The following is a 24,122-nucleotide window of genomic DNA, read 5'->3' on the forward strand; positions in this document are numbered from 1 at the left end:
TAAACGATTATATGATCGAAATAAATGTTGGTAGAGTTATTTTAATAATTTACAAAACTATAAAATGATTTTATTCTATTATACAGTCTTTTTAACTTTTGTAATAACACATTACAGTATCTTATTATCTTAGGTGTACATAATACATATACATATAAATATATATCGCTGATATTTATACGTTGATGGCCGATATCTTACATAAAATACAATCTTAGTATTAATATATCTAGCTACTTATTTATATTACAAGATATGGCAGTGTCTTTTCTGGTTTCCTATGAAAGATCCTAAATCTTTCAATGATTCTAATAGGTCAAACGGCCCCAGTCTTATAAAAATTATCCTATTATAATATATATTTATGTGTGTGTGTGTGTGTGTGTGTGTATTTAAGTATATAATTAAACGAAGCCAAATACTATTAACTCATAACTAATTAATTTACGCGCAGTAGAAGTTTAGGAAAATTTGTCACTTCGTAGAAAATACAGAAGTAATATGTCTTTGTGTTTTTAGAAAATATCGTGATTCTTAAACATTAATTACGAGTTATTATAAAATACCTTTTTAAATACTATACGTTATTACTATTATATACCTAAATTGGTATATAAAAGATAGATTGAAATAATATATAATAACTAAGATCAAGTCTTGGGTATATCTTGTACAATTACTTAAACATCTTATATAATATGATATTGTTGAAAATGATATTGTTACAACCTAAAAAATGTTAATTATAATATCCAAAATTTTCTATATGTATGTATAATTTTGAATATTATTGGATAAATTACGCTCCCTAAAAATAATTCTATCAGTCTAAACATGAATCATTTTCATTGAAGTATTTGTGCTCTAAAGCCTGAGTAGCAGTTAAACGAACACGAGGGTCAAACTTTAATAAAGATTGTATAAGGTTCAATCCGTCATCATTGAGATTAGGTATTACATCACTTAAAGGCTTTGGTTGTCTATTAGGAAATGCATTCCAACTAAGCGATACGTTTTTTGGCCACTCTACTTCTGATGGAGTACCAATAATTCTAAAATATCAAGTACAAAATATATCTATATATATATATATATATATATATATACACATATATATATATACATATATATATATACACACAATTGCGTCTACAAGTCATATTATAATGAATTAATAGTTATAATTAAAGCTTACCGAAAAATCCTATCCAATTGGTCTCCTTCGCTGGTACCTGGAAATAATGGTTTCAAGCTACTAAGCTCGGCTAATATACAACCAACTGACCACGTATCTACGGGCGTTGCATACGAGCAACCTAATAAAACTTCTGGCGCTCGATACCATTGGGTTACAACCTAAACAATATGAAATAATATATAGAAAGTAAGTTGTTCGTTCAACTAAAACAAATATATGTCAAGTATATAAAAAGAAATGTTAAAATTACCACAGAGGTCAATCTCATTTCAAAGTCATATGTTCTGGCTAAGCCAAAATCTGCAATTTTTATCGTTCCTTCTCGCGTGACTAATAGATTCTGTGGTTTCAAGTCTCTGTGTATAATCCTGTGACTATGTAAAAATTCAACGCCCCGGAGGATCTCCTTGGACATTTGCTTTACAATGTGGGACGATATGCCTATCTCTGGACATGACGACAAATAAGATGCCAAATCTTGTTCCACATGTTCGAAGACTAACCAAAGAGTTAATCCTTGATTTGATCTGTCAGATCTTTCGTCGCTGGAAGGCAATTGATGATAATTGCCTTGACAAACGTCTAATAATCTAACCTATTGGTTTTAAGAGATATGCCATAAGTATTAATAAAATAATTAAAATAAAAAGCAACAAATTATTGAAGTACTTACAATATGTGGATGTTCGAATCTTTCAAGCTGTTTTAAAGTTGCTATTTCTCTTAATGTACTCGTGGGTAGTCCATCTTCCGTCAATGGTACTCTAACTTTTTTAAGCGCGACTACTTGACCGCTGGTTAAATCTTTAGCTTTGTAAACAGTACCATAGGCACCGTTACCAATATAAGATAATTCCTCGTATGACGCATGTTCCCCCGTTAAGGATGTTTGTACATCTACCGCAGAATCCAATTCAGTGGTTTTCATGTCAAGGGACGTTCCTTGTTCGGTATGCTCTTCGTCAGGCTTTAGAATTTTGTGATCTCTCCAGGATGGTCCTGGGTTTACTTCATTTATTGGAGATTCCGTTGCACTCAATGTCTCTAGAATATATTTTTTTTTCTTTTTTTTTTTTTTTTTTGTTTTTTTACGTGCAATACAACTAATATATAAAATATAAGCGAAAACATTTTGTCAAAAGAAATCTTATTTTCTCTACCTTGTGAGAGATTTAATGCTTCTTCTTCAACGTCCTTTAGCGTTGTTATCCTTTCGCTACTTTCTAACTCCTTTTCCACGACGTTACCTTCCTCTTCGACTGTGACGTAAGATGCAACCTCTTGAGGTAGATCCGATAATTTGGGTCTTTTCGAATGTGTAGATGAGAGATCCGGTCCGAGCTCTGAGCTCGGACGTCGAGATCTTCCGGCCATCACCACATTTCGCCTATGTTCTAAAAAATTAACGATACATTTAATTCAATATTATTATAGAGGCAATCCTTTCGTATGTACCATCATTGATATTTGAAAATTCATAAAGTGGAAGGAAAAAAAAGAGGAAAAAGAAAAAAATGCGAAAAGGCAAATATTAATTCCTGTTTTATCTTTCTTGATTAAGACCTGGAAGGAGCGAAGGCGATTAGAAACTAAATACGTCGAAGGAGAAAAGGAAGAAAGAAAGAAAGGAAGGAAGGAAGGAAGGAAGGAAGGAAGGAACACACTTGCGTGTTGATGATATAGTAGCTTCTTTTCGACGGGAAGGTAAATATAGTTTTCTAGAAGTCTTTCAATGAAAATTCTTCCTCTCTTTCTCTTTCAGACTAAGCGGTGGAAATGACGTTCGTATATACATATGTGTATATATAGAAGGAGAGAGAAAAAATACGTATATATATATACATATATACACGTTGGCATACACCGTCTGCTTCGTGACATCTGCACCGACACCTGCGTTCGTATAATAGGACCCTCGTCGCCCTTCACCGCCTTCCGAAACATCTTGTAAATGTAATGAAGCCCTTATATATCGTACAAACCTTGGATGAAGTGATATTAGTAGTGATAGTAGTAGTACCCTTCTAATAACATCCGCAACCAATTATCCTGACCGTTGGGCGTTGTAGACATATCAAAATAATGCTCGTTACACTTATTTTCGGGAGAGTCAACTTTTTTTATCTGGAGTATACCAATTTTTTTTGTTCTACTTTTTTTCTTTTTTCTTTTTTCTTTTCTACCAAAATTAAGACGTTTACGCGTAACTTATTTTCAGGATGCACATCACCCACGATATCCCCGTGATTAAACATCCTCCTTTAAGAAGCTTTTCAATATTCTTAGGAAAAAGGAAAAAAAAAAGAAAACTGAAAGATTCGCAAACTGTTCGGTTCGCTCAAAAGTTCGACAAGTACTAAAGCAATAGTTGGCGACGACGTCCTTTTTATACTCCTGCACGTAATATATTTTTCAGGCAGATAGTTGATGTAGTTGAGTAGAGGAACAACTCTAATTATTTGATTTTAAAAAAGGTCCGTACTAATACAAAAGAAACAACTTAAGCGGGGTCATTACAGTGACTTTTGGGACTTCAGATAATTTTTACTGTCATTATTCAGTTTAAAATATCTAAGTATTTTACAATGGTAGTTCGACATAAAATCAAATATTTTCAGATTATTGATAGGTAATATATTGGTATATTGAAAGAGAGCTCTTAAGATTAATGCGGCGAAAATTGGATAGAGCCAAACAATGAAAAAGATATTGAATGAGACGCGTTGTTGTAAGAAAGAAGGAAAAAGAAAAAGTAATTTTTCATTTGGTATGGCGACAACTTGCGATAAGAATGAGAAGAGAGAATGTAACTTTTCTCTCAAGGGTCGAGAGAAGTAATAAAGATGGATGAGGATGGTAAATATTTTGTGTTATAGAGATAGGAAGAAAAAAGAGAAAGTTACCGTCCCGGCATGGAAATGTAATAAAGTTTCGAAGGAATGTTATCGCTTCTCAGTTTTTATTTTCCATTTTTTCGTAGCAAAGATGTATCTATATATGTATGTATGTATGTATGTACGTATGATGTATGCATGTATACATCTACGTAGATTCATTGAGCGTCCTCGGCGAAGAAGTGATTTATTAATGAAAAGCATCGGAACGAGCGGAAGGGAAGGCGTCGTACGCGCCACTGCGATTACGATACAATGTTGCAACGAGATTGGGAGTGAGAAGGCTTGCGGCCGAGTTTGTCCGCTCGGCTCGATTAAATATTTTTATCGGCTTCCTCTCGCGATAAAGAATGGAGGACAAAAAAAAAAAAAGAAAGAAAAAAGAAAAAAGAAATAGAGGAAGGGAACGTAAGCGAGTCGTTATAATCGAAAACAAAAGAAAAGAAAAAAAATAAAAAACTCACTAGCGGTGATATTTTCGACGAGATCCTGATCACGACTCTCAATGACTCTGCTTCTGCTCGGGACGAAAATGCAGGCGCAGAGGGAAAAAAGGCGTTACAAGAGAAAAAACGTGCAACAATCTCGAAAAAAAGGAAGAAGTAGAAGAAGACGAAGTGGGGATAGCGCCTTCTGAGAAGTATCCGGGCATCCGGGACTTTTTTTCGTTGGAGTGTGTGAGACAGACAGAGAGAGAGAGAGAGAGAGAGAGAGGGGGGGGGGGGAGAAAGAGGACAGAGAAAAGAAGCAGTGGGAGGACGATAGGAGAGCGAGAGGAAAGGAGGAAGGGTGTTTGAAAGGAGGGAGAGAGAAAAGAACGGAAAGGTCTATGAAACTAAAGAGAAGCATCCTTACATCGGCGGTGAAGCTAGCGAGTTTGTGTATGTAGAAGTATGCCTTTTCACGTGGCATTATCTCGACATCGGCTTCTTGGAAAACGGGGTCGTTTCGACGTTCCACACCAACGAAGAAGAATCACTCGGGAAAGCTAGATGGAAGGAAAGAAAATACGTAGATATAAGAAAATATATTTTTGTCCACTATCGATGTACGGTGATCGAAGGAAATGGCGTCTTTTAAATTACTCCCTTTTCTCTTTATTTTTTCTTCCTTTTTTCTTTTCTTCGTTTTTTTTTTTTTTTTTATCATTTCCTACGCTGCAAAAATATGAAAATTTTGGAAAAGATACATATACGTAATATACATGCATCCTTACGTACGTAAGCGCATCTAGGATACATGTATTTACTCTGATGGTTTCCTATCGACGCCATTTTCTATCGACCTCTCGAAGGAAAAACGGAAATACAAACGGAGATGTAAAATAAGAGGAGCGTCGATAACCGTGACAAACTAAATGTTGAAAAGTTGCGCAACGAGGCTACTTGGTATCTCGAGTGGCAGGGTACACGAGGAACTACGTTTACGATAAACGACGTTCCGTTTTTGGTTTTTTGTTTTTTTTTTTTTTCCTTTTTCTTTCCCTCTTCTCTTTTATTCCCGATCAAAAGTCGATCGTTCTTACGTTACGACCCATTGTTCGTCGAACTTCGATCGTTCGAGTGAGAAAGATTGCATCACAACGAAACGAAAGGTTGCTTACCTCTGTGGCTAACTCGTGCAATGTTCGATTGATAAAATCACTTTATACATACATACATACATACATACATCCACGCACACGTGCATATACGCACGATATATATATATATATATATATATATATATATATATATAAAATGTCATATACACGTGTATACGTATGTGTAACGAGGAGCTATTTCGTTACTCGTAGGATCGATCGACAAAACGAATTTCCCGCCAACGCTTTCGAATCTCGCGCGTTTTATCGATAGTCAAAGATTTATCTATCTACTTGGATGCACGATCACCGGAGTAACGCGCGTTGAGTACAACCTGAAAAAATATCGGAACGATGAATGAGAGAAAAATAGATAACACAGGGACATTGGATACGCTTGCTATCGTATCAAGCGATAATTGTATAGTCGAAAAGACGAGGAGAGACTACGAATAACGTCGTTTGCTCTATGAGATCGAGTTCAGAGTCGGACTACCCACACAGTTACGAGCGCTCGCGTGCATGTTCACGTAGACCGAAATTCGTAGTGTTATCAAAACAAAAGCCGTTCACCGTAGACACTTTCTCTCTCTCTCTCCCTTTCCCCTCTCTGTCCCGCCATCCGCTCCCAACCAACTACCAGAGAGACAAATAAGATTTGTATCGTTAATGAGTACACATATGCATACTTGCGACAATTTGTGCAAATTTTCACATCCCATCGGCATAATCTCCTACGTGATAATTAAGTTAAATAGTGGTAAAGCCGATGACAACGATAGAATCTTTGACAAAAAGGAAACCTGCGAAATCCTTCGAGATTAAAATTTAGAACAAAGATTCCCCCATTATTATCCTTACCGACGATATTACATTCTCCTTCTAGATCCGCAAGCTCGAAGGAAGTATACCGGAAGAATGGACGACATATGCGAATTACGTTCGGTCAATTTCGTCTTACACTTGAATCTTGATAGTTTTCATTGGCTCGAACATTTCGATGATCAGCGAAGGATCGCGTATATCTGCATTCGATGTCTTATCCCATTATCGAGTGATCGTAACATTCCAAAGCGTTTGCTCTATTACCGACACGCGAAACGACAAAACGTTATCATCGAAGAACGATAATCAAGGAATGAAAAATGGCGTCGACGTAGAATCTCGGGCGGGAATTTTGAAAAGGAGAAAAAAAAAACTTTCCTCCAGAGTATTTCCTTTTATCCGAATGAATATATTTACGTATGTGCGCGCGTGCTTGTGCGCACATACACAAGTTCGTTCGCCTATGTTGTTGTAACAGGGCCGCCGGTACTCCAAAGTGCTCGTCTCCCACGAAAGACCTTCGTCGGCGATCTCTTGGCGTAAGCACGAAGAGAGGGGACGAAAGGGCGAAACTAGGCAACCCAGACACGACAAAACGAGCGCAGCATTCCACCGGAAACGATATCACTGTCTCGCTATCGAGAAACCACGAAATTAGAATCGAAGGTAAGATTCGGATATCGTTTAAAGATCCGGAAGCGAGAGTAACGCGACGTAATCCCGGACGAGAGAACACGTTATTCTACGCACCGACAACATCTTTCAACTTCTTCAGAGCTTCTCCGAGATGATACTGTTCTTTCGTTATGAGAGAGAGAGAGAGAGAGAGAGACGAAGGGAGGGAATTATAGTTACAACTTGAAAATAACTGGAAAATATGAAACGATGATAAAAATAACTTTCTTACTTTCCTATTACACTCGATAATAAAAGCAGAAGCACAAAGTTGTTGCGTCGCGAAAACGAGAGAGCAAAAGAGAAAAGAAAAGAAAGAGAGAGAGAAAGAGAGAGAGAGAGCAGCCGGCCATGGGCCGGCCGCGTGCTCGACGGGACGTCGAACTCGACACTACGCCACCGGTTTTCGCGATCGACTTTATAAAGAAGAGGCCATGCATGACTGTCGCGAATCAGATGAGAACGAGGAACGCGTGGTTCGTGGAAACAATCTAGTCTCTAGTCGCGTCATCTTCGAATAAGAGAGAGAGAGAGAGAGAGAGAGCAAGAGAAAGGCAGAATGATTCACGTCGAGCGATCAGCTGGCACGCTATCGTGCTTTCACGTACGTCGAACTTTTCTTAGAACGATCGTTTCGTAGTTCTATCAAAATTCAAAAACGAGAGAAAAAAATACGACGAATAATGTATGTGTGTACACACACGCACGCGCGCGCGCACACACACACACACACACACACACACACACACACACACACACACACACACACGTTAAAGGAAGCAATTTCTCACCGTCTTTTATTATCCACAGTCATTCCCTTCGACCTTTCGACTCGCGTTCGTCGAACGATCGTGCTTCCTAGGATCGTTAACGGCAATACTTTAATAGAAGAAGAAGATATACGTACAGAGAGGGGGAGAGAGAGAGACGAATAGATACATAGATAAAGAGAGACAAGAACGTACACACAGATCAGACGTAGAACCTTTGACACTTCACCGTACACACGATCGTGCATAGGATTCCGCGTTGATCTCTGTTACTAGATTTTGCTTAATAGATCGCGAGTACTCTCGACGTGACGACGACACCGTCGACGACAAAGATGAAGACGAAGACGACTCGATAGTGTAAAGTAAAGAGCTTTGCGAGACGAGGACGACGTTCCTACCGAGGGCGGAGCACGAATGGGAGGAAGTGGGGGAAGAGGACCGATGTGTTCGTCTCGGGCCCGTAGAAGGTGCTTCGGCTTGAACGTTAAGGCTTCCTCTAAGGGCCTCTCTCGTCTTTCTATCCGATCACCGATCTTTCCTCCTTACAAACATTTCCATAGATTTCACATTTTCTTACATCTCGGGATGGATCCTCCTATCAGGTATTCTATAAGAAACGCCGACGAGAGAGCGAGAGAGAACTAACGAACGAACGAACGAACGAGAGAGCGAGAGAGCGAGAGAGAGCGAGAGAGCGAGAGAGCGAGAGAGAGAGAGAGAGAGAGAGAGAGAGAGAGAGAAGGGAATTCACCAGTCAACAAGCAAGCCACGTGTTCTTTCTAATCCAAGAAGCTGCGTCTTTCTTACGTGGCTTCCACTGTTGTTTGCTGATCACGAAGAGCTGGACAACGCATCGACGAGTCTCGACGAATATTATATCCCGTGGCGCCAGTAAACGATGACGCTCTAAATGTCCTCCACTCTTTTCCACTTTCCTCCTTTTCCTCGTAGATATCTTCTATCGTATTCTATTCCACTCTATGCGATCAGCGTGTCGCGCGACGTCCCGAAACATGAATGGAATGCTTCCTTCGATTCGTCGTGTGCGAGAGAGAGAGAGAGAGAGAGAGAGAGAGAGAGAGAGAGAGAGAGAGAGAGGAGAGAGAGAGAGGAGAAGGAAGTAGAAGACGAAGGAAAGACGAAGCACAGGAGGAGAAGAAGAAGAAGACGACGACGACGGGTCTGGAATGGGTCGGAGAGGCTCTTCGGTCAGATCAGGGGCGGGGCTATCGATCGTAGGGCCCTTCCAAGGGCTTCCTCAAGGGTCTCTTCTATCGTCGCCATTGCTGATCGTATCGAGCTACATTTCCTTTTTTTTTTCTTTCTTTTTCTTGTTCCACTCTTTTCCTCGCAAGAGCCACTCGAATTTCTGGCGTTAGGAAAGAGATAACAAGAGGAAATATTTCTAGACGATGGAGTCTATCCTTAACGCGTGGCACATAATTTGAGGATGCTATAATTCAAATGACGACGATGACGACGACGACGACGACGACGATTCAAAGTTGTAGGAAAAACGTTATCGCGAAAGAACGAGGTGCGTGTATCATCTGCATACGATTGCTTAAGAATATCGGAATAGGACCGTGGGAAAGAGAGAAAGAGGGTAGGAGGGATAGGGGTAGGGAGAGAGATAGATTATCGTGGTGAATGAAAGAGGCAGGAGATATCCCGATTGTTATCGTGGTAGAACGCAACGTTTATCGTTTCGAGGAGTGGACGTGGACGCCGTCACTGTCGAGAGGGACAAAGAAAAATTCTCTCCTCGCTCTCTCGCATCTGCCGGCAAAAGCGTAGGAAAAGAGGAGGGAACGTAGAAGCCTTAGCTTGCCTTCCAACGACGATTCCACCACATTCGAATTTTCATTCCTCTCGTGTTTTCTTCCCTTTTAAGATTCGTCCCTTATAAAAATATTCATTTTAAATCGATTCGTATTAATATTTTCACGTTACGTTACGTATTCTTTCCATTCTATAGATTGCATCTATCGTATACGCGGCCAGGGAAATTCCTTGAAATGCAACCTGCTGATTCATGGATATATGGAATGTGCTAAAATGCAGAGAATTATGAATCCGACGATAAATTATTCGTTATCATCATGCGATGATTCGTTCGATGAATAGGAAAACTTTCTCTCTCTCGTCCTCTTTCATTATTCAATCCTACTTTACAAGAGTATAAAATATAACCTTCCTTCAGTTCTACCGCGATCATTTAAAGTCTTGGAAAAATGGATTTCCACGATTCCCAGGACATAGGATGCAATAAATCGATTGGTATGCACGTACGTATACTTTTCGAAATATGACGGAAACGTGCACTCGTTTTCCCTCATCGGATTTGTACTCTGCATCGTCGGAGAAAGAGAGCGAGGGAGAGGAGGGGGGGGGGGGGGAAGAGAAAGGAAAGAAGAGAGATAGAAAAACAAGAGTATCGTCGATTCGCGAATGCATCGCAACCGAACCGCTAAAAATAATCCTGACCTTTTAGACAACACCATAAACGTTCACATTAATCTGTACAACGAAGCAGTTGTATGGACTTCCGTTTGGCACATCGAACGGAGTAGAACTCTCAAATCTATTGTACTTCCGTCCGACACTTTTCGTATCACTAACACTTTCTTCTTGAAACGTATAATTTTACATTCGGCTAAACTCTCATTGGATATATTTTCTATGGTTCAGCGATTGTACGTTGAAATATCCATTTATACGTATGAAAAATAAATGTTCGATAATGAATCTATAAATGTATATAACATATATGATTATCAATGATTCGTTCTCATTATTTCGGTGTCGCGCCGTCAATGGCGTATTTTCTCTCACGATTCCTCGCCCCTTCTCGAAGAAGCAAAGAGAAGAAGTTGGTGCGAGACGAAAGAGAGGAGGTTAGGACAGGCAGTCGGCGTCGAAGGGCCCCGAACCGTAGACTCCTTTTGTGAGCATCAACTTCGGCATTGTGTCGAGGTCTGCGCGACTGCTTCGCTTCGCTTCGTTCCTTTCCTCCCTTCTTTTGATGGCTTATGCGTTCCTACCTCTAGTTGTTGCTGCTGCTGCTGCTGCTGCTGTTGCGCTCGAGATACCTTCGACCTCGCCAAACTAGACGTCGGACTGGTTTCTGCCCAATTTAGTTGCCCTACCCCACTACCATCCTTCGCCATTGTTCGCTCCGCTTTGGAATGAAAATAGAGAACTGTACGTTCCGTGATCGAGTTGCATAGGAAAACATCATAACCTTCGAACTACTTTCTATCGCTTAAAACGATCGAGACCTTGCCTCTTCAACGTACTATATACGTACATGCCTATCTTTTCCTTTCGATAACTTTCCTTCCTTCTATCTTACTCGAACGATCGAAATATTACTACTTTTAATTACTAGAAATTGTATTCATTGGGATTACCTCGAAATTATAAATTACGTAGGAAAATTTCCGTAGAGAATTATGATACGTACGAATCGCTTACGATCACGCGTACATTTCTTGCACTTGGTGGATATTAAGATCTTTTTTCTTTTTTAAAACTTTCCTTTCGTTCTTTCAAACATTTCGTTCTCTGAAACTTCCTCCATAATTGCGTGTAGCGTTGCGTTGCGTTGCGTTGCGTCGCCATCCTTTTGAATTAATATTTGATAATGTACGTCATAGGCGCGTCGCGTCGGTAACTCCGATTTCCTTATCGACGAAGAAAAATTAAAACGAAGAATAACTTGATGATTTACGTCGCTAATCTTCCTTATCGACTGCAGCCGCTATTATTATACAAATTTATCGTTACACAATTGCGACATATCGTCGATTTATTTTCAAATTTTATTAAATCTTATACCGACGATTTTGAATGATCGCTCAATAATCTCATTTGAGTATTACTTCAGCTTTATCGTCAATCGTCTATAGGTAGCTATATCGCTACTTCATACTCAACCGATAATCCTCTGATTATCGAGAGAAGAATTTTTTCAACTCGTATGGTAAGTCACGCGACGAAGGTTTAAGAAAGTGTTGTTCTACCCATGGATAACATTGGCAATCCCCAATTATCAACGTGATGTGGCGGCGTTGCCTAAATGCAGGTGTTACTTTCGACGTTCCCATAGATAATCATGGAAAAGAAAAAAAAAAAAAAAAAAACAATTGAAAAATAGACACGAATTAATTAATTATTATAGTCTAATCAATCAAACGAATTTATTATATTACACGGGGTAGCAGCAAAGAATCATACGAGATGCACGATTAAATTGAACTTGTTGCTTTTCCTGTATGTTTAATTGTCGATTAATTACAAAGTCACTCTTCCTTGCATACATCCCTCGACGTTATAATTTTTGTGCACACGGAAGAACGGTAGGTAAGACGTAGGTTTTCTTTCCATTTCTTTCCTCTCGCAGGAGAATCGACTACCGACCGTGTAATGCTTCATGGGTACTTGAACAGAATGCAAAAATCCGTTAGACAGAAATGCGATTTTAATTCGCGGCGCGCAGTACGGAGTTGTAACGAGGACAACTCCGTCAAAGTACTAAAAGACAATTCGTAAGAATGGGCGTTACCACGTTGTTGGTCGTGAGGTCGATCGAAGTATTGTTAAAGAAATTGCTCTCTCGATTTATGCGGGCGACCGCTTTCTTTCCGCGTTTGCAATTTCAACCGTTATTGACCTCTTCAAAAAGCTCTGTTCGTTTCAATTATTCGAAAGAACGATTACCCGAGAAAGGGATGATATCTCGATTGAAGGGGTATGCGCACCCCTTCAAATATTGCAAAAGATTTCTGAAAACGAGACTTATCTTCAAATAGATTTATCCGGTCTCCGTCGTTTATCTTCGGCGAAACGTGCGAAGAATGGGACGATCTGGCGAGAGGAAACGAAGATCTTGTTTAATTAACGCTTATCCATTATGTTACATTTGACGAAGAGCACAGAGGAAGTTTACACGAACCCTCTGTGGCGTTAATTGCTCGAATTCATTAAGCGAAAAGAGGAGATGAGATAAGAAAGTTTCGCGTCTCCTTAACTATCTACTCTTGTCAGATGACGCGAATTATCGCCCCGGTAGATATTCCATCGAGCAGATGATTCGATTTCAAACGACAAAAAAGAAATGTCTAAATTTTTAACTACAAGAAGAGACATATATCGAAGAATCTTCTTCTAGCTGAACGATTTTATAGCTAGACACGGTCTGCTGCAGCAAATGCAAGGAGACAAAAGATTCGACAGAGAGAGAGAGAGAGAGAGAGAGAGAGAGAGAAGAGTCCAGCCAAAGCATGGTGGCTTCGATGTGGGTTCGAATCACGAAGAAGTGACGTTGATGCTTTACGGGAGTATAGAAATACGCAACACCATGGCGCGGCCCTGGAATAGTCAAGGTGGGAGAAACCGTGTATGACCGTCTTCACCGTCGACGGCCAGTACCGTGTGAACGACCGTGAAGTAAACCTCGAACGAAACGTGAATCCGATCTTTACTCTACTCGCGCGATACTTTTGAAAAAAATCAAACGAAGGGATCTCGATCAAAATTGTGTTGTTTTTTCCAAAAAGAGAAAAGTCTAGCAGAATTTTATTATATTTTTCAGCTAATATTTTAAATTATAATACAAAAATCTGTGTGAGAGTACAAAAATCTGTGTTTGTGTCTTAAAGAGCATCCACATCAAGGGATCTTTTATTAGCAGGATGTAAAGAAGAAGATCACGTTGACATTGATAGTGGTAGGACGAAGAAGAGGAAAGGGAGAGAGGGAGAGAGCAAAGGACGGTCGTGTCTTGGCCGAAAACTTGACGCTCGTTACACCAGACTGTTCCTCGGCAAGTAGGTCAAGCGGTGTATGCGAGAGTGCGAGACACAGAGAGAACAAGATAGAGAGGGAGGAAAAAGGAGAAGAAGAAGTTGAAGAATAAGGATACGTCAAGAGGGAGAGAGAGAGAGAGAGAGAGAGAGAGAGAGAGAGAGAGAAAAGAATGGCGGACTATGGCTGTGAAGTAGTCGCTCGCTGATGACGAGTAGTCGAGGCTCGTGATCCAAAATGGCGGCACTCTATCGATTACACGATTCCTTTCGTATAGGAAATTTAATAGGATTTGATAAAGCTTCTGAATCCTGAAGGAAGAATAATCATCCAGTTGGCCTTGAAATACCTACCTTCAATAGGACGAACCAATCATCGTCCTCTTTTCTTTCTTTTTCTCTCTCCCTCCCTCCCTCTCTCTCTCTCCCTCTCTCTCTCTCCCTCTTTCTTTTCTTCCGACGTTTCGACTACGCCGCCTAGCAGAACGAGGGTCTAACATGTCGAGATTGACCGGTTCGAAGGCCTTATCGGCCTTGACCATTCTCCTCGTAACCGCCGGTAAGTCGCTAAATCGTTGCGGTTGAATGTCTATGATCTATGGGAGAATACAGGGAAGAATGGGAAAAAGAAAGATCGAAAGAAAGATTTATTGTTCGAGTCCTTTTCCAAGAGTCGATTTTATTCTACTTTCTTGTTTCTCTGTTCGATCTAGATTTTGATGTTGCAAAAGAGATAGAAAAAGAAAAAAGAAGGCAACATTTATCATAACATAATGTTTTCACGTTTAAAGAATGTCTCGCGTATTTATTACGCCGTTTCGACGGAATTTCGATGCAGGTTGTATACGTTCTATTAGATTATTTCGAAAGGAACGACATAATGTCAAATACACGAGAAAATGGGAAAAATTAATTTGCTATTAGTGCAATGGAGTATAAATTTGAGTCGAGATTCGAGACCGTAAGTGGATCGTATCCGCTTCCGGATAATCTGGCACGCTCGCGCTGCTTCAAAAAGACAAACACTTTCTATTCGGAGTCGGTAAATACGACGATCGAACGTCGAAGATACAAATAAAATTGGTTCGAAAGAAGAAAATGATTCGCGAAAGTAACGAATAATTATTTGACAAAGTTGACCCACTACGCTCGAAAAGAGATATGCAAAGGAGTTTATTGTTTTCATCGAACAAAAGATGGATTAGAAGGGAAATTCACGGTTAGAGTCTATTTAAACGACGAGGAGAAAGCTGCATAGAACGTAGACCGTGTTTCTCCGAGATTTTTCACTCGCCCGACTGACTGGCCAAATGAAAGCTCTTCGTACTTACATATCTATGAGAAACGTTTATACCTGTTGAAGCGTTAACTTGTAAGACCACGCAGTAAGCACGCGTGTTCGACGTTACCGTTTTTAGCCCGCATAAACGAAACGGCTTTATCGAGTTTAATTTTGCTTCTTCTTTCATAAATCCTTTACGAAAGGTCCAATATTATTTTATAATGCCCCGTGTCCGTTATAATGCCGATTTCGATAATGATTAACATAAAAAGTTTAACGTCAGGGATGAGATCAACGACACCAAGAACGTATCCGGCATAGAATTTCGTCATTCGTCGACTTTCGCTCAACCGCATTAACCCATGAAAGTGTCACGAAATCGCGCTCTGCGTACCTGAACGTACGTACCTATATCTACGTAACCGAACAGAAAGGTGGATCCGATAATTGGACTTTTGGACGAATAATCGAAGAAAGCTGGCGCGCTTATCTCCTCGAAGAGAGATGACGTTATTAGTTGAAATATCTAAATGTAACGTTCGCTTATATTTTCGCGAACGTCGTCTTCGATTAAACGAACGATCTTTGACGAATCCGTCAATACGAGATCGACTTGACGAAGTTGCCAGACACGGGGCAACGAAATGTCGCGCTTGCCAGCGAAAAGAATAAATATTGGGTTGGAATGGTGTACCGTTAACTCTGCCGTTACCGCCTCGAGAGACGTTACATACATCGTCTACGCTTCTACGGATAATCCCTACGACAGCAACATTATCATCAGACAATAAGATCAATCCATACATTTACAAATTAATCGAATCGATATATATATATATATGTATATATATATATATATATATATATATATATATATATATATGCAATATATATATATATATACATATATATGCAATAATCGATAAATGGGTACGAACGTAATAGGACTCGCGAGAGAAGAGAACACTACGATTAAGGTAGTAATTATTCGGTAGAAAATGGTACACCTATAAATTCGGTTTACACGCGTATGTATCCTATGTATTTATTACGTAAAGTTCGAAGCCCGAAAGAACTGCATTCCGTTCTCAAAGTGACGACGTCTGCCTCACGATTTGCCTACATTCTCACGCTTCTTCTATGTATCCGACGACTTTGAAAGAATTTCTAATACTCTTCTATGCATCTCCGTTACTTCTCACTGCTATACCTAATATTATAATGAGAGAATATAATTATATATAAACGAGAATATAATTTTCTACATGCGATGTTGCGAGTACTTGTAAATTCGTGAATGTTATCGCGATTGACGGCTGGAAAAGAGAGAGAGAGAGAGAGAGAGAGAGAGAAAAAAAGAAAAGAACAGAGAAGAAAAAATCATCGATTAGAATAAACAGTTACACATTTTAATAGGAAAACGATATACGGTTAGTTTAATTGCGCGGATTTCAAATTCGTGGCTATGATAGATTTTAATGACCAATTAGCGATAGATCGTCGCTCTTTAGCTTCGAAGGAATCAGAACTGAAAAGGAACGCCGCGTGATTATCTGATTTCTTATCAAACACGAGTTTAATTTCGCGAGGATTCCTTTCTTCAATTAGATTCTCTACTTCGTATCTCAGTAAAAATCGTGATGGCAAAGTGTATCGTAGAAACGATTAATTAAACGGGGTTGAATGGTTTCAAAGGTGGAATTTGGGTCGGACTTTATCGATGCGTGCGACATAATATATCTGGTATATGTGTGCAATGGTCATTATAGAAAATTTTAGTTTCACTTAAATTACGTCGCGCCTCGTTTAATCGAATGGAGGAGACCGAAGAAATTGCCGCTGTTCTCTCGTTCTTATATTCGCACTTTCTATGCGGTTATGAGTTTCTTTGAAATATTCTTGATAGAACATCTATTCGCTGGATTATAACGCTCGATTATAGCGTCTATCGATACTTGCAAAAAATTCTCGCGCGATAAAATGAATTAAGTGTACGAGATGAAATATTACCGACACTTAAAATGATTACATATGTCGGTAAAATGATCGTCGGTAAATGATCATCGATAATATAATAACCGACCGACATTATACCGACTCGCGGTCCTTTTAAGGAAATTTCTTAACTCGATGACTTTGATATCCTTGCTACCTCTCTCCGTGATCGCTAAAGGTGCAACGAAAGGAGACGCTATAAAACGATATAGTTCAGGATGATGGTACTCGATAAAAATATTGGATAATGAGCAAAATTTTGAATAATGAGCAAATTTTGAATAATGAGCAAAAGGGAATAGCGGCAAATAAGAATTTGACAGTAGTACGCTACTAATAGAATATCTTTGAATATAGAAAGAGTAGGTATGTAAGAGTAGAATTTACCGATATATTCTTCATACGGTATACGTATCGTCATACGAACGAACGAACGAACGAACGAACGAACGAACGAACGAAAGCAGAAAAAAGACGGAAAGAAAGAGAAAGAATCCAGAGTAGTTGTACTTTCAAAGCCGCGTCACAGCAGCGTCTCAAAGCGGCCGTTCGAAGAGTTCGATACACCGGCCTCGAGAATGTCAACCGCTCGAGTACCGTTCGTTTCGACAATCGTTCGTCGATCTCGTCGATTTTTTGCTCCCACCACGTTAGATCGATTCACTCGTCCGTTTGCCCTTTGACGGAAAGATATGACAGAAGAAGCAGGTTTCTCTCCTCGTGGCCTTTGCTCGCGCGTGCTTCCGTTATCACATTCGCTAGCCAACCAATGATCTCTCTTCTGTCTTTATACTTTCAGCTACCTTGGCCATACAAAACGATCGAACCTCCTCTAGATCGTCTCAAGATGATCCGGTTTTAAGTGCGAGCTCTTACACGGGTCCTCAAAGGACGACCTTGAGTTCCGATCGACGGGACGAGTCGTTGACTTTTCACCGAACTTCTCCTGTTTTTCGATTGGAGACTTCCAAGAGCGTCTACAGTTACGATAATAAAAATGAAATCAGAGAGTCTCGTTCCGAAGAACCGATAGATCAGTTGACTTCTTCAAAGCACGTCGATCATATAGACGGTAATAACATCGAAGTGAAGTCCGGAGAATATTATCGGTAAGGATTTAACGTTCTTGATGAATTAAGGGGAGAAATTATTAAATCTAATTCGTTTACCTAGCAATATAATACCAACGACGAGTCGATCGATTTCGGGGGAAGGACATGGGGCTCCGCAGGGACGGAATCTCTTGACGGAGCCCCATCAGCCGGTTGGAATCCAAGACCGACCAGTACTCTATTTGCAAGGAATAGACCAACCAAGACAACCTCGCCAAGAGAAGATTTATAGCGAACACGCGCCACCGCCTATTCTACAAACTGCCTTGCCTGGTAGACAAGCCAATCCTGATATTCAGGACATCATTACGGGTATCGTAAAACTTTTGAACGGGAATGTCAATGTGGCTGCTAATACTGTAAGACCGTTGAGGCCGATCCAAGCGACGAGGTAAGTACTTATTACGAGGCACGCGATAGGAGGACAAGTCCGACGTCTACGACGTCTACGTTAATTTTAGGATCAACAATAGAGGACCGCCGAGAATTTCGGACGTTCCTCCTTTACCACCGGACTTTGATACGCCTGGTATGAATCCTCCTCCTCCACCGGACACTCCTTATCCGTTTGACAAGCCACCGAGTCCTGAGAGGCCTCTGATCAATCAGTTACCACCGGAAAGGCCGATCAGGCCTTTCTTGAACGGTGTACCTTTACCGGAACAAATTGTACCTTCGGGAAATCGTCCTTGGTCCTGGAACAGGCCTGGTATTTTTGTTTTTCTCCTATTTAAATTTCCTCATGACTAATGAGAAAAGTGAAATATTATACGTTCCTATTGTCTAGGTGTTCATAGACGACCAATTCCAGCGTACAAACCTCTACCAGCGAATTTAGATTCTAGCTTCCATCGGGACAAGGATCATCTGAGCAACGAAAAGCACACCGAGAAGCCGCATTTTGATTTGAACCCAGATCAACAGCAGATTGAACTCAATACGACCAACGAGTCTGCGAACGTGGACGATGGCATCGCGACGAATCACAAAACGATAGAAAATAAAATAGGAAATAGTCCTAACCAGGAGGAGCAGGAAAGTCCTGCGAATCCAACGAAGAAAGGAGAACACGATGATTTTACGAAAAAGATACACAAGTATCAGTCTCACATGAAGGATAAGATAAATAACGACAATACTCTCGTGTTGGGTGCCGAACAAGAGGAAAATGAGAATCAACCTAGCAGCGTGATACGATATACGGATTTTCCAAAACCCGTCATATCTTTTAACAGTCAAACCAAGGACACGAAGATTACGAAAACGAGTCAAGTCGCGATATCTTCGGTCGTCAACTCGAAGAACGAAGAAAGCAAACTCGACGTTGCGTTTTCGAGTAGCATCAAACCTACGAAATCGTTCCCAACGAGCACTTTGAACGTTGAAACGAGCTCGTCGGTACGAGTGATCGAACCGACGCCAACAAGGACGGACGTTCGGCCTACTTCTGTCCCTTCGAACGACGATTCGAGTAAACCTTTCGAAACGTTGACAACGACGACGACGACGACGACGACGACGACGACGACGACGAAGATTACAACGACGACGGAATTAGAGCCGAGTAGTACGTTTACCGAATCGGGAAGCATAGAAATTAGAACGACTTCTTCGACGCCAACGGAGAGTTTACCTACGACGATTGTCAAAACTATGAGCACCACTCAGAAAAGTATGATTCATTCTTCGATGAGCAGCATCTTTTCGAAAAATACAGGTCAGACCGATCTAATTTGCTAAGCGAATGATAAAAGAAGCGTGAGTTCGATATTTAACGAAGCGATAATTTATTTTTGTAGCTCCTACGGATCGATATTCCTACCGACCTCGGCCTGGAATAGTACTAGACGATACCTTGGACTACACGGGAACCCCAGGATTGGCTACGCAAAGACCTTACCCTTCGCCAAGACCCACGTCCTTGGTCGACATATTCGACGTCACCGTTTCTGCGGTTCAAGGCCCTGGTGGAAGTTCTGGTGAATATATCATTCCTTTATTCTCTCGCAACGCATAGATATGAGAAATGATCTATAATTTCATCTATTAGGAGATGGCGTCAGGGTATCTATAAACGGAGGAAACGCCGATGTTATTCTCACTTCTGCCGTGGAAGGTCAAGGGTTTGTAAGTATCGACGGTAAAAGGACCTATCTGAATTTGTTCGATAATACCGATCGAACTTCTACATCCTCGCAAGTGATACCTCAACCAACTAGAACTCAGCCTCCGCATGTCGTCGGCACCGGGTTAGCCATCTTTCTCTAGCAAGCGACATGTCTATTGTCAATTAAATACAATGTAATCATTTTAAATACGTTTAGTCTAGCGATCCCGCAACCTGACACTCCGAGCATCAATCAACGTCCTGCCTTATTGTCACCAAGACCGAATTATCCAAAACGACCGACTCAGCCTCCCGTTAGGATAGACACTTGTATAGTTGGCGATAGTAGTACCTGCGATGCGAGTCAACACGAGGCATGTGCAACTATTCAAGGTGTATCAGCGTGTCACTGTAAACCAGGATACGCGAGATTACAACATTCTCTCCCATGTAAAAGTTTGTAATCGAGAATGCTTCTATAACCTGATATCTTAGGATCGGTCCATTTTGATAATTATACATTTTTAATATCTTCTTCCTATAGAAATCGTCAGTATCGTGGTATCCATTAGGATAGACAGATTTTACGATAGAAAGGTTGTCTGGGATCGTGGACTCGCTGACAAGGATTCCGAATCTTATCAAACATTGGCTTTCGAAGCAAACAGAGCCGTAAGTATTTTCTTTTCTTCTCTCTCTCTCTCTCTCTCTCTCTCTCTCTCTCTCTCTCTCTCCTTTTCTTGTTTTTTTTCTTTTTTAATCGTATCAAGGCATTAAGACATTCTATGCTTTGTCCTTTCATTTTATCTCGGATAAAAGAGAATCCGTTTGTATCGGTTCAGATCGAGTCTGCGATGTCTATGACGCCTTTCTCGGACGAGCATATGGGATCGTCTGTAAATTCTGTATATCAAGGTGACGTGAGTCAAGGACAAGGAGGAGTCTTTGTAAATGCTACCTTGAAACTCATCTATGAACCGAGAACGGTGCGACCTAGTTTGGCTGGCGAATTGCAGAAACAACTTCTCGGCGTTATTCATAGAAGAAATAATAATATTGGAAATAGCGCGCTGTACGTCGACAGTCCTCGCGGATCGATATCCAATTTGCAAGGTTAGATAAAGTCGTAAACAAAGACGAATATTTTTTTCTTCTCAGAGACGAAACAAGCATCCTAAATGTTTCTCCTTTATTCGTTTCTAGACTTGGACGAGTGTGCATCCTCGGAATTAAACGATTGTCACTCTTATGCAACTTGTACGAACACGTGGGGTGGTTTTACCTGTACTTGCAATCCAGGATTGAAAGATCCCCATAAAGATGATTCGAACGAAGCTGGTAGATCCTGCTTATCTTGTCCTTCGACTCATTGCAACAACCGAGGGACGTGTTCCTATCAAAACGACCAGATGCAATGCGCGTGAGTTGAAACGCTCATAGCTTTCCATGCTTATATTTGTTCCATAAACTTACTCATGCATTTATGGGCTTCGTTCTTTCTACAGATGTACTGGTAATTACTATGGTACTCAGTGCGAAGTCGACGGCGAAGTTTTGGGCGTTGCGATAGGTGCCTCTGTCGCGGCCTTAATAATCATAGTCTTAACTTTGGTTTGCCTCGTGATGTGGAGGTAAATGGACTTGGATTAAAAAATAATTCGTGCAAACGTAAATTTGATATTAATCTCGTCTTATCGGTTTCGATCGTAGTCGGAGATGGTCGCGCGAACAAAAGTCCGTCGGTTCGCCCGTTTATGGATACATTCAAGGTGGAATACCTGGGACGCTTCCTGGTAGATAAAAAGCTTTTCACATTTATTTCATTGATAAAATTCACTCTTTCATACATATAAAATTTTTGTGAAATAACTTGACGTGACTATGGTATATATATATAGGTACGTTGGCTAGAGTGGGCTCGGTTGGGACTTTAGCATCGGTGAAGCAAGGACCACCGCCTAATTTACCACCCTATATGTTGGCACATTTTGCCGATCACATGGCAACCGCGAATATCTATGCCGTTAGTATTTTTCGTTTAATCGTAAAACGTGTAGTAAGTATGAAAACGATTTTATAGGAAAAATTTTCACATAAACAGACCGAACCTATGGGCCCGACAAGACCGAGCTCTGCAATGTTCGGTTATCCACCGATCAATGTTCATGGAACGTTACCTCCGGTTCCATTACCAAGACTTCAAGCTCCGCCAAGGCCGAGACAAAGACATCAACCGGATCCGGATAGTTCGGACTCGGAACCGCAGGACAAGGATAGGGCCGATTTGATACCACAGAGCAACGGGTTCCACGTGCCCAGGCCAAAGTCCAGATCGTCTTTGGCGGTGAGCATAACGAAACAACGTGTCTTCTCACGATATAATATTTTACTTGCACTTAATCCTATCATTCGTGCAGGTCGTCGCTTTATTTTTACATTATTACTTTCAAGTTGCATATCTTCTCGTAAGAAAGTCTTTTCTTTTCCTCATTTTATAGAATCAAAGTGGAATCTACAACGACGTGGAGTACGATCAAGGCGATGTTCAGCACCTGTCCAAAAACAATATACCAATGTCCACCTATAGACCGTATTATAGAACGTGAAATTGTAATATGAGTCGATTTTAATCGACTTTCATACAATTTCAAGGAAATAGTCTTTAAATGGGAGAAAAAAACGGAAGTTATTGGCCCTGGCTCGTGATAAGTGTCTTCCGTGTACGCATTACGATGCGAGAGAACTGTAAAATAATAAAAAAAAAAACGAGACTCTACGTATTAAAATTATTTAAGCGTAAATACGAGCAGAGTTTCAATGGGTGTTCCCTTGCGGCGATGGATGTATTTTGCGAAGCTTCATTTTTAGAATTTCTCTTTCGACGAGTATACAACAAGTATACGTTGGTTTCGATGGCCAATATACAAAAGTTTAAAACGATTGGAAGAGTTAATGCTATAATCCATTACGTAATTTTTGTAATTACATATTATATATTTTTTTTTTTCAAGTTGAATACAATATACATTTTGAAAAGTTAACTATGTCATCACTTTTTCATTGCCCCTTCCCAAAATAAAAGTTGTGGAAAAAATTTTGGTATGCGTAGCTTCTTTAATTTTGTTTCTATGTAGATAAACGAGCAAAATACATCGAAGCTTTTACGTTTCGCAAATTTTTTTATTCGTTCACTTATAATTCCTATCACGAAAAAGAAAATTACGATCGTTGAAATTCTATTGGGGAACTGATAACGTTTTTAAGATTATGCTCATATTTCTTTTTCTTTCTAACTTTCAATGATACTTAATTACGATAAAAAGGATATTCGAAATCAAGAAAAAGAGAAAGCTGGACAGAAGGGGAGAGGTTGGGGCACGTGATGATCTACGAAGAATACAAGTACATTTATAATTTTTAAGCTGAAACAAACGGAGTGCATCCATTTATTATTATAATAACCTATGGATAATCGAAAAGAGAAATTTTATTTTAAATAAGTTTTTCTTACGTTCTTCCTGCAAACATGCGAAAATCGTGGCGAGAGGCTTTTTCCTTTCATTTTCGAGTCTCGGCACTTGTATAGATCGTAAAGTGATAATGATGAGAATAAGTTACCGAACGTCGACGTATATATATATATATATCTATATGTATATAAACACATATACATATATATACAAGACATTATGTAATTACAATATATCAATATAATAAATATGAAATATATATCGACAAGTATACATATATATATGCATCAAGATATATGTATGTATATGCGTACTATGATGTGTCAATAATAGTAATAATAATATATATATATATATATACACACATACATATATATTATCATTTAATATTAATCAATAATA

General features: G+C 39.9%; 2 protein-coding genes across 9 annotated transcripts; one reads left to right on the forward strand and one right to left on the reverse strand.

The window, feature by feature from the left end:
• Positions 1–48: 48 nt before the first annotated feature.
• LOC124432462 (cyclin-dependent kinase 4-like) lies at positions 49–8,742 on the reverse strand. 3 transcript variants are annotated; one of them, XM_046981460.1, is made up of 7 exons: positions 8,140–8,742; positions 7,966–8,032; positions 2,359–2,592; positions 1,872–2,242; positions 1,449–1,793; positions 1,196–1,356; positions 49–1,052 (listed from the first exon to the last, which is right to left on the reverse strand). In XM_046981460.1, the coding sequence occupies exons 3-7, from the start codon at positions 2,570–2,572 to the stop codon at positions 824–826; spliced, it is 1,320 nt and encodes a 439-aa protein (XP_046837416.1). In that variant the 5' UTR covers positions 2,573–2,592; positions 7,966–8,032; positions 8,140–8,742; the 3' UTR covers positions 49–823. The 3 variants fall into 3 exon arrangements, with proteins under 3 accessions (XP_046837416.1, XP_046837409.1, XP_046837402.1); XM_046981453.1 differs by lacking the exon at positions 8,140–8,742 and having other exon boundaries at positions 7,966–8,123; XM_046981446.1 differs by lacking the exons at positions 7,966–8,032; positions 8,140–8,742 and adding an exon at positions 4,948–5,080.
• On the forward strand, positions 4,965–23,912 carry LOC124432366. Of its 6 annotated transcripts, none has more exons than XM_046981326.1 (16): positions 13,375–14,313; positions 17,831–18,140; positions 18,205–18,534; positions 18,605–18,852; positions 18,931–19,860; positions 19,943–20,122; positions 20,194–20,392; positions 20,468–20,706; positions 20,795–20,922; positions 21,093–21,363; positions 21,454–21,670; positions 21,756–21,881; positions 21,961–22,043; positions 22,149–22,273; positions 22,352–22,594; positions 22,749–23,912. In XM_046981326.1, exons 1-16 carry the CDS (start codon positions 14,253–14,255, stop codon positions 22,854–22,856), a joined length of 3,798 nt encoding a protein of 1,265 aa, XP_046837282.1. In that variant the 5' UTR covers positions 13,375–14,252; the 3' UTR covers positions 22,857–23,912. The 6 variants fall into 6 exon arrangements, with proteins under 6 accessions (XP_046837265.1, XP_046837238.1, XP_046837255.1 ...); XM_046981291.1 differs by having other exon boundaries at positions 13,386–13,514; positions 13,611–14,313; positions 22,352–23,912; XM_046981309.1 differs by lacking the exon at positions 13,375–14,313 and adding an exon at positions 4,965–5,103 and having other exon boundaries at positions 22,352–23,912.
• Positions 23,913–24,122: the final 210 nt, after the last annotated feature.

This window comes from Vespa crabro, chromosome 1 (assembly GCF_910589235.1).
Source record: "Vespa crabro chromosome 1, iyVesCrab1.2, whole genome shotgun sequence".
In the NCBI taxonomy this organism is placed as follows: domain Eukaryota; kingdom Metazoa; phylum Arthropoda; class Insecta; order Hymenoptera; family Vespidae; genus Vespa; species Vespa crabro.